The sequence below is a fragment of the Dermacentor albipictus genome, chromosome 2, assembly GCF_038994185.2.
Source record: "Dermacentor albipictus isolate Rhodes 1998 colony chromosome 2, USDA_Dalb.pri_finalv2, whole genome shotgun sequence".
NCBI classification, from domain to species: Eukaryota; Metazoa; Arthropoda; class Arachnida; order Ixodida; family Ixodidae; genus Dermacentor; species Dermacentor albipictus.
In genome coordinates this window covers 54,988,928-55,003,905 of record NC_091822.1, presented here as the reverse complement: position 1 = coordinate 55,003,905, position 14,978 = coordinate 54,988,928, and the positions used below count along the sequence as shown (strand labels likewise).

At 42.3% G+C, this 14,978-nt stretch overlaps 1 protein-coding gene across 3 annotated transcripts in view; it reads right to left on the bottom strand.

Annotated features, from left to right (window-relative positions):
* Positions 1 to 3,067: 3,067 nt before the first annotated feature.
* The window catches only part of LOC135901819 (protein spinster homolog 3-like), a 96,887-nt gene continuing 84,976 nt past the window's right edge, over positions 3,068 to 14,978 (bottom strand). The window contains exons 11-12 of one of the 3 annotated variants that reach the window (XR_011512024.1): positions 14,262 to 14,464; positions 7,255 to 8,179 (exon numbers count right to left, since the gene is read on the bottom strand). Coding sequence is in view for 2 of the 3 variants with exons in the window: in XM_065431667.1 (XP_065287739.1) it covers positions 14,346 to 14,464 (119 nt within the window). In the remaining variant the exon portion in view is untranslated. Of the gene's footprint in view, positions 5,342 to 7,254; positions 14,465 to 14,978 lie in introns of those variants that run through there. The other 2 variants (XM_065431668.1, XM_065431667.1) reach the window with 2 other exon arrangements.

Genomic DNA, 14,978 nt, shown 5'->3' with positions numbered 1-14,978 from the left:
ACTTGTGGTAATTATCATTTATTTGCAATAATTGATGTCGAATATATTGGCAAAGTGAAATAAATGTTTGAAATGTCCTCAAAAGCGTCTTTCAAGCAGTTTTGTAGACTTCTAATAATGTGGCGTTAGCACATCTACAGGAGATTTTCCAAAAACTGTACATCCAAATAATGTTTAAGTTTACTTACTTTAGACGTTTCCCTTATTCGTTAAGACCTTTTCGACATATATAGTTCTTCCTGTGTTTTATGGGATGCTTGTTTCACGTATAGGCATAAAAAGTGTATGCCTTGCAGGTAATTTTGAAGCATATATAGTTACAGCATAAACGTAACTTCTATTATTCATCATTGCACATTGCACCCATTGTCATTGTTCGAGTTTAAAATCTACGTCACCCCTCTGCCCAAAAGCAGAGTGTATTAAGAAATGTATGTGAAAATAGAGAGAAGGTGAAAAGAGTACTCCATGTTCCGAGAGACAAAGCAGATCAGAGGCTTACTACATGTCCAACAACATTGGTTGTGGAAATGCACAAAGTGTAAGAAAAATTGCGGTAAAACCCTATTACAATGTCTGTTGACGGTAATGTGTTAGCATTGAATCAATATAGCGGCACATCATACTGCCACCATCAAAACGAGTTATGAAGGTTGTACTGAAGCAGAACTCCTTTTTCGCACATCCCCAAGTCAGCGCCGCCTGCATATGGCCTCCGAAATGGATGGCGCGCGGCGGTGCGTGCGAATGCCGAGAAATGCATAATGCGACCCCCAGGATTTTCTCTCACGCTTCTCAATACGCTGCGCCATCTAGTGGCAGTGCAAGAAGTATGCATGTGGCCTCCAAGACAAGAAGCGTGGCGCGCCGATACCTGCAAACGCTGAGAATGGCACACTCAGTGGCACATACTCGGATGTTCGTTGAAGAGGCGCACATCCACAGAATTCATGGCGCAGGCCGCTAGAGCGTTAGTGTGAAAAGCGCTCTGAAAATCAGCACATACCTGGTGCCTTTGTAGCACAGCCTGCCAATACGTCGAGTTGATCTTGGGAGGTGTACACTGTTTGGGGTGAATATTTGCCATACAACAATAATCATCATCTGTCTTGTTTGCATTTCCTTCCTTGAAAACGGTACGCTCACTACTTTCCTGTCGACAATGCTCTGTCATGCTGATAACAGGCATGTCGTTTGTGACTTGAAAGTACTGGGCTCGCTGCGTTAAAGAAAGGAAATGTGGACAAGACAGATGATTATTGTTGTGTGGCAAAAGGGTGTAAATTTACTAGGGTGGCTGCTTGGGCTAGTTGGTAATTCATGATTAAAAATAACGTACAGCACGGAGGACAAGGACTGCAAGAGCAGACATACACAGCGCGAATTTGCTTGAGAGTGTACATGTCAAAACCATTTTCTGATTGAGAGGCATGCTGTAGTGGGAGACTCCGGAAATTTTGTCCACCTGGGGTTCTTCAACGTGCACCTAAATCTAAGTACACGGGTGTTTCCGCCGTTAGCCCCCATTGAAATGCGGCCGCCGTGGCCAGGATTCGATCCCGTGACTTTGTGCTTAGCGTTATAGGGGGTATGCACATGACGTCATCCGCTAGACGCGCTAGCGGCATCCGCGGAGGCCGCCATAACTGCGGTCGCAGGTTCGCGCTGCCTATGCGAACAGGCCTGCGTCGCCAAGTGGCCCACCGATACGCACGAACCGTCAACGACCTTTTCAATGTGCCTTTGTGACTTGGCTATCGAGTAGTACGTCTGAGGTTAACGATGGGCCTAAGCACGTTCGTGCGCGAGTTGAGTGAACCAGAAAAATCGCGTTATGAAAACGAAGTGCGCTCGTGCGACTGTGTCGACCAGCTCGAACTCAAAGATCATCAGCTTCGGCGCGATGTCGGACTACTGCCTCGCGTGGACGTCGCAGACATCAAGGATTACACTGCGAATGCAACGAGCTCCGCGACCCGCGAGCAGTCGAAAGCCTACAAGTCGATGGAAGGCCACAATGATCTGGCGAGCGGCTGGGTGCAGCAGCTGCGCGTCGAAGTGCTCGCGTAACATGATCGCCTTCATTACGGAATTTACTCCGCATCGTCCACTTACGTCGTCAAAGGATAGCGTTAAATTTGCTTCAATTAAACAAAAAGCCACCCCCCCCCTCCCTTGAGAACTAAACAATGATTTTACACAGCCTTCGTAATTTTTATGTTACGTCAATTATTCTGGTCTTGCCAAAACAGTCTATTTTTTTTTGCCCTCCCAGGTTTGTCAATCACAATCATTCGATGAAAAGCCACTCGCACCATGGCTTCTCGCAAAATAAAACCGCGAGGTGCTGGTGGCACACTGCGCCTGCAAGGCAGGCCTGGCAGAGGCGTGCTCGCACGTGCTCTTTTACAGTAAGGTTGCAGTTAAGAAGAGAAATAACCACGTGTCGAGAGGAACCCAATCTGGACAACATAATCCTATCACCGAGTTTCTTTCTTGTGTGACTGCTGCATCCGAACATAGCACAGTTCACCGCGACACCGAAGCTCAGTTGACGCACGGTCACGCCGGAGCGTAGTCTGTCCGGATACGTAAACATTGTACGTAGACGTGTTCGTAGACGTAGAACAGCACTGTGCGCGAGACACTGAAACGTCCTACTTATATATCAGTGACTGGATAAGAAAACAAGGCGAACGGCGGGCCGAAATATAGGGATCAGATGTTCGCGCGAGTAAGACCGCTGCCATTTCTTTCGATGCTCCCCGACCGTCAACATGGCGCGGCTGCCCCGGCGACACTGTCGCCGCCTCGCGGGTCGAGCTCAGTGCATACCTCCTATAGTTTTATGTAGTCTAGTTTAAACCAGTGTCACAAGTTGGTACTGCCAGAGCTGTTGCATAGACCTGTGCGATATTACATAAATAAAATTAACTGTTTGTTTACAAGACAGGCTAACACTATAAATGCACAAGTCTTCTAGATAAAAAAATGAGCTCTTTTCAAGCAGATTTGCTTAAAAGTTGGTCGTCTTGGTGACTTGCAAAACGACAAAAGACACAAATGGTCATAAGCAAATGCCATTTTATTCTCAAAGTACTATAACCTTTAGAAACAATACATGAGAATGAAGGCCATTTGTTATGCAATGATCATTTTGTTGACATAACAGATGTTTTGCCACTATTAGTACAACTGTAATGAAACAGTAAAACAGCTTATGAGGGCAGAAGCCCTCAAAGCTTGGAGAGAGATATGAAAATTTGTTTCCATGACACATACATGGATGCACACTAGAGATCACAGAGAAGAGCCTGCATAGACTGTGAAAAACACTCATAACTGGAGGCTTAAGATTTATTTTACTTTGGGCTTGGCTATTATTATTCCTGCACTGTATCATGAAGACCAGAATTTTTGTGCTTGTCCCTTCAAACTAGAGTGCCTCCCACAAGGTGATGATCAAAAATATTTTGCGAAGACAATGGCCTTAATATTCCCATCGATAATCACAAAACGCAATAGGTGCTAGGGCATGACATATTTAGCACAGCCGAGCATGTCAAGTGAAAGATCACATCAGTCTTGTGACAAATGTTGCAACTATGTCATTCTAATTCACAACCGTATCATCTTAATTCATCAGCAAGGCACACATATATATTCCTCAACTTCCTTTTGATATTAGGTCGAAGCATGTGCAATGAAATATTCCGTAATCTTGGAACAAGATCACGAACTCTCATGCCTGAAGTTGTAAAACACAACTTCGACGCGCCAATATGTTGTAGAATATATGAAAACGCGCCAATATGTTGCAAACAAAACAAAATTTTTATGTGACATATACTTTGCAGGCAATATATTTTTCAGAGGCAACTTTAAAAATTATCCTAGGTGTTAATCCCAAGGCACATCTCAACATACTCGTGCATAAGCCATGGCCTGAGATGCAATACACAAAACAGGTAGGGGTTTGCGAATAGTGATTTTTGAGATGGAACACAAATAAAATGGTGCCATAAGCAAATCGAATACTTTTTGAATAGTTTTTGAATAATGATCAGTGGTTATCACAATTAATATCAAAAACACTATGTTCACATCCCAGTATTCTTAAATCTAGCAAGTTTCTGTCATTACATAGTACGTCAATAAGCGTTGTTTATTAAAAGCACAAATGGAGCATTAGGAGCAAACAAGTAGGGTATTTCTTCTCATGCACAGGACTCTTCAGGGTGCAACTGATCACTGTACAGCCCGTAAAGTGGGGTTACCTAAGTGACGCAGCCTCCTTCAATATGCAAGGTCTGATGTTTTATGTCTATAATACGCCTATGGGGGTGAAAAGTTACCGTAATTTTGCTCCAATTTTATGTTTACTTGGGCGCAGTTCACGTTTTTAAATATTCAAAAAGTATAAGGAAAATACTAGAATTTATAAATAGTGACTATTTGATTCAAAGACCGAATCACATAGTCACTATTTGATTCTTTATTCGAATGTTCCAAATATTTGCACAGCCCTAAAAACACGAGAATGCATATGCTGAGGCAACCGAACTATAATTATAGACACGAAAATTGTCTGAAAATCTATATCAGCACAAAAATATATTGCGCAGAAAGTTATTCTTATGCGAAACAAATTCCCTAATCAAGATTCATCAAACAAATAAAATAAGGGAAACACATCCATCACAATCACTTGACTAGGCAACAGCTGCCTTGAGCAATTTAGAATTAACCAATGGCCTGTAAAAAGAATGGGCATGTGACAAAGGTACTGGACAGCTGTCCTGCTTTAACCAAGTCCACCTACGTGCATTTCACGGTTGATCAACTCAAACTTTGTACAACAGTCTATGAGGTCCTGATAGTCTTCGAATATGGGACCTCCTTATGTGTATCACACACATGTAATATTTCTGTATTTTTTACCATTAAATAAATTCTTAAATTCTGATATGTCAATCGCAAGTTTCAACAGTTCTTTGCAGATGATTGCACCCAATGACTGCCCACTGCTGGAGGACACGAGTTTCATAGAAATATACAACAGTCACTGTAGCAAGCACTGGCGCCTGAGTCTTGCACTGCTGCAGCAGCCATTCGATGGCCTTCTCACTCGCAGCAAATGAGCGAGCTGTCCAGCGAAGTACAAATGCATGTTGGGAGTGGCCACATCGAATGGAAGCACCCACATCGGGGAACGGTTGTTTTCAGCTCAAGGTGCCTCGGTATCAATCGTCTTCGGGAATGAGGTAAACTCTGTCGCCTTCTGCTACATTGGGCAGTGACTGGTCAGCGTCAGTCTCGCCACTGGGGTGGTCCATCTGGCCTACAAGGGGAGGTGGAGGGCAAGCGACAAGGGGATCCATGAGAACTGGACTTTGGTAAGAAGGCCGATGTTTGTGCAGAACAACATGAATGCAGTCATGCGCCTTGATGTAACGAAGACATATATAACAAAGTAAATCCAAAATTTGGTTGGCCATAATGAACACATATAACAAAGTAAATCTAAAATTTGGTTAGCCATGCTTTACTTTAAGGAGCAGTACTCTACTGCTACAATGAAACCAAATATGCAAGATCAGAGAAAATGACAGTTACAGCGAAGAGAACATCGATTTGCTTGGCAGCTAAAGGTATGTGTTCTGGTCGCAAGAATGACAACTACTCAGCAAAAGAAAATTGAAATGGTACATTCTGAACATATGTGCTCAGTGACCGAGGGCTTGGTTGGGATGTCCTGCAGCCAGCAAGCCAATCAAATGTGGTCACAGCAATAGCACGGCTGCATATTAATAATGGCACTAAGCACATTTGTTTTATAGCATTCATGTGCCATGTACTGGCATGACATGCTGTCAATGGGCCATCAAAACTGACAGGAGACCCGTTGCTGGCCCACCCAAGGCGTCACGTATGCTTGTGCATTTTCCGCAGAGACCAGATCGTGAATATAAATATTTTTCACTGATATTAGCATGTGTGCGTAAAATGAATATAACATATAACGAAGATGTTATCGAGTCAAATGCAATTAGTTATAAGAAGGTTTGACTGTAATATGTGGCAACACGAATAGCTACAGAGGTAATGAAATATGATGGAGACTTCCAGGTTAGTCTTAAAAGTAGTTCTACAGTACAAACTGACATACAGAAAGCTCCTAAAATATGCTGCTATTCTGACACAAACAGAATTTACTAGCTACGACATGGCTATAATGATAAATGAGCAAGAGTCAAGTTATGCACAAACAATTAGCGCTATGAAGGCCATAGCAGCGGCTAAAAGCAGGCACCAAGGGGATCGATAGTGGGGCACACAGCTGTCAAAACACTATACACTCCTTGTAGCAGCTTCAGTAACTAGAAATCAGTCTTTGCAGGCAGAAAATTCCAATTTTGAAACAAGCTGTGCTAAGCACTCGTACAATGGCCTGCGTATTTATTCCACCAGTATTAAAGGAAGATTTTGTGCTTACTGCCGATCTATTATCTCTCAAATTCTGCAACACAATTGCATCTTTTATTCCAAATTCTTTCACGAACACTTGGCATCTTTGCTTACCCAGTTCGTCCATAGAAAATTAGAACCCACCATAGTTATATGTGCACTCGCCATCAGAGAAGTGAGTGGCCACAGAGAAGTGGACTGGCTTTATTGCCGACAAGAGTCACTTCTGACAAACCAGGCAAGCAAGAACGCTAAGGGCACAGATGGTGTAGGCACAACCAGTGTACATAAATGCATATTGCATCACTGCCCCGCCAGGCTGCTGCTGCTGGTATGAGTGGCAACCTCCATCAAAAGAACCTACAAAAGGAGAAGCTAGTCCAGTATCTACATGTGCTGCAAAGTTTATAGGCTTTATAGGTTTTACAAGCTTTAGCATGCATTGCCACTCACTAGCTCCCTTCCTGCTAAAGTCCAGCACAAACAGTGCAGTGGTTTCCCTGCTATAAACAGCTTTGTTTAATGATGCCAAAAATGACAGCGCCTTTGAAGCAATGGATAGGAGGAGCCAAGGAAAGGAAACCATAAGCAGTGGCACAGCGCTTGCCTCATTCCCATCACTTATATAAGCATATGCACATAAGTGAAACAAAGAGGCCTTATGATGATGGCTACAGTGTTGACAGCAAGGGCTCAGACCCACAGAACGGGAGTGTGATGTGTCCAGTCACAAGTTAGCACAGGGCAGTCAATGGTGATCATCAGTAAAGAATGACAGGAGCCTGCCCCAGTTCAGACAGATTTATTCGACAAAACTTGGACACTTCTCCATCCTTCAGTTAATTCTCACCCACGGCCTTGAAGGCCATCTATGTGCACGCATATGAGAGTGCTTCGAATCGGGTGGGGCAAGACCAGTGCTAGGACAGAACTAGAGTCTGTTGTGCCAAGTACTTTGCGAGTGCATGACCACTCACTCAAGTGTTTACTCAGTGTGGGCCAAAAGGCGAAGTAAACAACCACAGACAATGCAACCATTCGCAATAAAGATGGATGTCAACAAAACAAAGCACTGCACAAAAGAATCTATGCTGCTTACAACAAATGGGAGTTACCTCAGCAGAGCCCAGCAATGCAACTGAAAAGCTTGCTGCTATGGCAATATGTGCACGTACATAATCCTCGTACCTCAAACATCTAAAATCCATGTGCTAGACATGCCAGTGGCAGCCACAGCTTATTAATATCTAAAGTCATGGCTATAAGAGAAATTGTATTTCTGAAGTGAAAAAAAGAAAAGACGCTCCCCACACTAGTACAGGTACAACAGAAGGGTAAAAAATGAGTAAACGACAAAGTGAGCTGTAGGCTGGGGTGCACCCATTGTTGAAACTAACCAAAGGTGTTATTGGCTAGCGAATGCTTTACAACACAGTGCAAAATAAAACCAAAACTATCTTTTTAAGTCATTCATGGTAAGATTACTTGAGAACAGCACAAATTTCACTGCTATCCAGCAAACTTTTGCATGTCTTTGTCCATCACAAGAGCACATAGTCTTGTAAGCTATGTCCTTAAAAATGCAAGGTTAAGCCCTGTCCTCATGGCATGGTCCTGGTGGTGGGAATTCCACCACTGCATGACCTGGAGAGGCCCTAAAGTTCCCACGTGCCGGCATCATCATCATGATCACTCCCTCTACACTGCAGCTCTGCAAGTTTCAAAAAGGCCCAGTAACTCAGCACATGGCCCACTGTACAACTCAGAGAACTGCACAAGTGAATGGTACTAGTAAACGTTTGGGAATAAATAAAGCTGTCAAAGTTGTCACCTGTCATCACTTGCTCATGACAGGTGACATGCACTTATACTTCAGGTCTGCAAGGTGAGCTTACTCAGCTTTACTAAAGAGAAGAGCTAATTTAAGCTAGGTTGGTACATTACAGACCTGGAATTGCCGATGCATCAGTCTCATCGCAAGTACAGGCTTGGTGCATCACAAGAGAGACAAAATATGAAAGATGGGTGACAATGACAACCCCAACTTCTAAGTGACACATGGTATAATGTGGGTAGAGTTTTATAAGTGCTAAAATTGTTAATGAAAATTACAGAGCATTAAAAAATTAAAGACAGCTGATCTTGACATTAGTTTACACCTCCTGCGCAAGAAGGACCCAGATACATGAAAATACCATGAAACAATATGACGTAATGGCATCATAATATTGTTCACTGCAGCTTGGGCATGAATGTCAACAATGTAAGTTTGCCCAAAATTTTCTATGCAAGGAAGTATGTACTGTTTTAAGCATAAAAACAAGCATAGTGCTCTAAAAAGCTACATGCTTATAAAAAAATCTTGCTTTCTCTTCAGCACTCGTTTACCCTAGCCATTTTATGAATTCTTTGTTCTGCAGACAAGGTTCCTGACCTGAGCATGAAGCATCATTGTTCATTCTGTAAAAATTCACAGCAGAAGAAAATGCTTGGCAATTGCTTGAATGCTATTGTTCTAACGACTAAGCTAAAGACTCGCTCAGCTGAGTTTAAAGACGCACACTGTGCTTGCAAGTTAGCAGTGATGAGAGATATCAGCTCCAGCTGACTGTTTGCAACAGTTGATGGACGAAATTATTGTGCCAAACCACAAAAGGTAAAAAAGAAGTCCCCCTGGCAGTTGTGTGACTTCATTCCATATGACTTCACATAAAAACTTGGCACATTTAGAATATCTAAACACTAAAAACTTAGCCCAATTGCCTAACAGTAGCAATCTAGGCAAATGTAAACACCGAACATAAGCCCAAAAGGTTAGAGGCGGTGAACAGTATAATACTCATGAAAAACAGCCTTGCAAGAAAAACTCGTACAGATGCGCACCCGCTATGTTTTATATGACATGCTTATTTGCACAGTTAGAATTGGTTAGTGCGAGCATTCAAGGGGTGCCTCATGGACTCTGTACTCGGCACAGCTGCAAGTTGCTTAGTAGATTAATGGTGGCTTAATGTCTTGGGACAAACATGCCTGTGCTTTCAGAGGCACTGCAGTGGAAGTGTCGAGATTGATTCTGGCCCTTTGGAGTTCTATAAGATGTATTTAAATTTCAATACATGGATGTTACAAAAATGCAGCTACTGCACCAAGTTTTTGGAGATGTCAGGCATAGATGTCTCATGCAGTGGAAGCAGTCGCTCCAGCAGGTCAGAGTCATTTAATGAATGAACATGATTGCGTTCATGATGAGCCACGAGACCCAGGGCTAGTGCAACTGGAGACCATGAGTAAAGTACTTTAGTAAAAACTTTGGGCTAAATACACTCCTTTACACTGTCCTACTCAGCAAAAAAACTGCGAGAGCACTCGGCCTGTGCTAGCAGTCCACATAAACATTGTCAAAACCATTGTCCAAATGTAAGTATTGTCTATATAAAACATTAAAAGTAGATTTGAATATTATCATACTACACCAAGTTACTTATACAATCAAGACACTTCATAATTATACGTTTTAAATGACCACTCAAACATTATGAATGGAGACCCCAGAAACGCCAGACTTTGCACGCAAGATTTGGCATGGTTTCTAGGATGTGGCGAACAAGTGTGGATTTAAAATTAACTCCATCACAATAAACTCGCAAGTGCACCTCCCTCGCCAAGGCCATTAACACATTCTGCTGTGCTGCTGTTTTCAAGGTAACTTCTTTTGCTCGTGTTATTGTGCAAGGCACACTGGCACATGATCCAAACGAGTGGTATAATGGCAAAGCCCATAATGAACTTAATATGAATCACATAGCCTCGAGAATTGAAATTTGAAGTGTTGCTTCATTCTTATCAAATTAAAGTGACTGCATGCTTCCTAATGATTGGATGGCTCTGTGACATCAATAAATTAGTGCCTTCACAATGTCTCAACAATTCAGAATATCTTTGTATTGAGAAGAAACAATAAATGAAATTAAAATCTGCTATGCACTCATCTAGCTAATATCAAACAACAGGACCAACTGGCACTGACTCTGGGTGCTTTAGACATTTAGACACACAAATGCTAACAAATTGTCCTTCAAGCAGCGAGTCTTCACTGGAGGCCTATGTGATGAGCAACTGCCTGCTCTGAACCACCTTGAAACTCCACCTACTGCTCTGCTTTCAAGAAATAAACTTTTCAACCTAAACTTTCATCTTATTTATTGGCCTACTTTCAAGGAAGTCATTTCTTGTAGTGCTTTCAACCAATAATTAACTGCTGCATGTAACTCTAGCTTGCGAGTTCAGTCATTTTGTGCAAAACTACATTGTGAGTGACTGTACAATAAATAAATATATTATTTAATTACTGAAAAATTATGATAAAAGTGAATGCATTCTGCATTACGGTGAAGCTTGTTATGAGCTCGCTTGACTTTACATATATGCATCAGACTATTTTGCATTTCTATTGGAATCAATTCTGCAGACTCAATTGCGCTGATGCTCTTCAGTTCACTGTTACATGCAAGTTAGCTGCCATGACCGCAAGAAATACCCTGCCCTGCACAATATTCCACATAAATGCTACTAGACACGAATGCAAACACAGAGGCTTTTTAACGTCAAAACTCCTCATGCTAACATACAACTACTTTTTTGTTCATTTAAGGCCCTTCAACTACAGTGCTCTCACGTCACATTTTGCCTTTGTGCAATAACATGTCACTGAAATTTGCTAGTGTTTCTGTAACACTCAACGCCCAAAACTATGAAATTGACCTCTGTGCACGCTTGCAGCAACAAATAGGCTCACTGTTAAGGAAGCACTAGCAATTGTGCTATGCTCTAGCACAGCTAAAAAAAACCAAACCAATATGCTGTTGGTACAAAGCAATTGGCAACATGAGGAATTTGATCAACAGGTTCACTGACTGAGTCTGCTTGAGAAGGCACAGAAGTAATGGATTTCACAAGCAGTGTATGTTCCCTAAGGCACACTTATAAGCGTGGTAGTCACCATACATGTCAAGGAAAGGCCCCTGTGGAGCAGAGAGTTTGACAACGACTTGTCCTGTCAGGGTAAACGGCAAATGTGACAATTATTCTGCACTACCTCATGGTGTTTGCCTATATCACAGAAATGCCCAGAAGTTATTGTCGCACATGACCTTGGCTGCCTTAGAAGCAATGCTGCCATATCTTTCTTGCAAAAATTCTGCAAAGACAGCAGCCGAAGTTCACTATACTATTCTGCTAAAAATTTTCGTGAACCTCAAAGAAAGAGAAGATGAAGACTAGTCAGGAAGCCTTTTTATGATGAGTATGTCATTACTGTAGCAACAATGCAAATGGAAGAAAGCAGTTATTGGACCCCCTTCAAACAATCCACTTCCAATAAAAATAAAATTTAACAGAGTGTGCTAATGGTCACTGCACAACAACATCTACATTATCAAAAGGGTGCTTAACTGAGCTAGTTGATTCATTCTTCAAGGATTGCAGCAGTGGAAACTGTAGAACACACACACAGAAAAGCAACGAACAGAAATGGACATAGCTGCACTGCCAATTGATTTCTTTATAAAGAAATTAGTTGAAAGTGCAGCTACGTCCATATCTATTCGTTCCTTTTCTATGTGTGTGTTCCACAAGTTCCACTGCTGCAATCCTCCAAGTCTACATTATCAAAGTAGTGCCAATCACGGCTGTGATTCTGCCAAAGCATAAGAGTCCACTATCACATAAATATACCATCGTGAATCTGTTGAAAATGTGCTTACAAAAAATTAATGTGATATTCGCTAAAGAAACTGCCATTTGCCAAAGCATATTTTTACACTAACCAACCAATCTGTTGGGTGTTTAGTTGGAAATTCGCTAAAATGCTGAACACTTGGAATGTCATGAACACAGTTGATACTATGATACGGAGCTGAAGACTGGCTCAATTTTGTGCATTTTTTATGCAAGCTAAATGTTAAATATAGCAAGAAGTTTCAAGTCTACACTTGGTGTTGATGTTAACATAAACTTTAGAGAAAACAAAGTTTTATATTGTGTTTGACACAATTTTGTAAATGAACAGAATATAAGGTAAAATAAAAATAAGTGAATTAAGAAAAACATGTCTGCTGGAGTACCTCGACATGAGACTTAAGGATGCCTAGAACTGGCAAGTAATCTCCAAAATGGCAAAATGATATCTAGATATTGCCATGATGAGATGAGAAGAGTGATAATACTATCGTAGCAACCAATGCCAATGAGGACGACAAGACGCAAAAGTACAACAGGCTGTGATGCCAACAGGGGACCGGACTTGTTTGACAAAGCAGTTGTGACATGTCTTCAGTCATGAATTGGATGGCACTAAATGGTCACACAGAGCTGTTCTTTCTTTTTGTACTACCGTATTTACCCAAATCAAACATGCAACTTTTTTCTGAGAAAATGGGTTCGAAAATTGCCTCTGCGTTACAATTGGATACAAAACCAGAACTGCGTCTGCGACAACAGCCGACCATCAGAGCCCTCGGACGCAGCGCCATCACCATCACAAAATGGCGACAGAGCATGTTTTATGAAGGTTGCTGTCAGCCAATAACTTTAAGAGATGCTATCAGTTGCGCGAGATTTCGTGTGGCTCCGCAATGGATATGTCGGCATAATCAGTTATCAGCATTTCTCACGCTGGACCAAGCTTGCTATCTGCGCTCGGTGCCAATAACACTGTCAGACGAACACTTGTTGGGCAACAAGTCCAATGCAGACGCGCAAAAGTGGTACAGTGGTACATGTCTCAAGAAGTGGTTGTTTGAGAATACAGCCCCTGTGCACTTGGTATCTGTGGCCGACAAAGCTTATATGGCAAAGACACTGTGTCGCTTTCACAAGAAAAAGCTCGTTAAAAAGATTTCCCTCCGTGAAGAGAAATCCTGCACGTCTCGTTTTTTCTGATCATAAACATGGGGGTCACAATATATTTTTCATTTATGAATCAGCGGCATTTTAAATGCAAGTGCACTTTTACTTTTTTACTGCGCACTTGTGAAAATTGGATGCACGCTAGAGCGGGGGGCATGCTATATTTGGGTAAATATGGTATTTAAAGAGGCATGGGTAAACGAAAAATTTAAAATAATTACACAACCAAAACACACTGAAGCGCACAAATGAAACACGACAAGGTCTATTCAAATGTAAGCATAAAATGCACACAGGAATTTGTTTATGCAGTTTACGCTCAGGGCTGCAGTTAATTTTTTCGAACAAAAAGAAAGCACATCAAATTTCAATCCTGCAGGCAGACGCATTTTACATCTCAATCTCAATTTTGTGGCACTGCACTTCCGCTTCCGATTTGAATTTTTCCCACTCGGGTTTTATTTGTCCAGGACAATACTTTCCATCGTCACAAAGCTGAAGAAAGGGTATAGCAATGTGAATGATCCCAGCACTCAGAGCAACTTTGTGTGAGGGGGTTAAAATAGTTAAATTAAGCTACTACAGAGCTTGAAATAGCGAAGCAAAGAACACGTACACCACACAACACGCCCACAAACATAAAAGTTGTACGTTATATAGTATGAATCGCATAGAAAAATAGTAAATTTTTCAAAAATGGTGTCCGTTGCAGAAAGGTCTCCAACATCAAGAGTAAAAGTCCCCAATGCCAGTGTCAACGTAGTCGATAGAAACAACAAGGCACACTCCCACAGTACTAAAGAACCTGAAATGCCCCTAAACTTTAAAAAAAGGAAGAGCAGGTAGCTAAGACACACAATTCCCTAAAGTGCTCGAAGAGCTGGTACCGAGTGCGAAGTGAGTCTGTCACGAGGCACACGTGGTCAAGCGCACATCCTACTGGATGCACAAAGTTGGCGTGCAACGCATAATCAGTCCACACGCTCTTTCCTTCGCACGACTCTGTCTTCCAGCAAGGGCACAGTGCAGGAGGTGACATCATCACTGCAGTCCAAGGGGTCGTCAATGCATGACGAGCCCTTGAGCATCTCTGAAACAACCAAGCGCATGCAACACTACACATCTTTATTTGTCTCCCTAAGAGCGTGCCCTCGACTGGCAGAGATCAAGCGACCGGCTGCGAGTGGCGATCAAGGAGCGACTCATGGTGATCGGTAATCACACTGGCAAGTGCAATCTGCCTGCCGCAACATTGAAATTCTCTCACAATTGGTGCTATTCGTGTCTGCTCGTACAAACTTGCACCGCCACTGCCGCATAAAATAAACGTCGGCCCATACTGATTGCCTGCTCCTGGGCAGCTGATTGGTTCAACAGCTCTGTGACTTGAGCTGCAGATCTGAAAAACCAAGCAGCGAGTGACCGACTCCAAACAGTCACTCTTCGAGCAACGCACCCACTTACAACCATCGCGTCGTGACCAACGTGGTTCCATGACTTCTGCGACATGCCAGCTTGAATGCTGCCTAACAGAGAAGCCACCCATTTAAATGTCTGTTTGTCAGACAACCAAGACGCCATAGTCAAAATTGATGTGCCCAAAG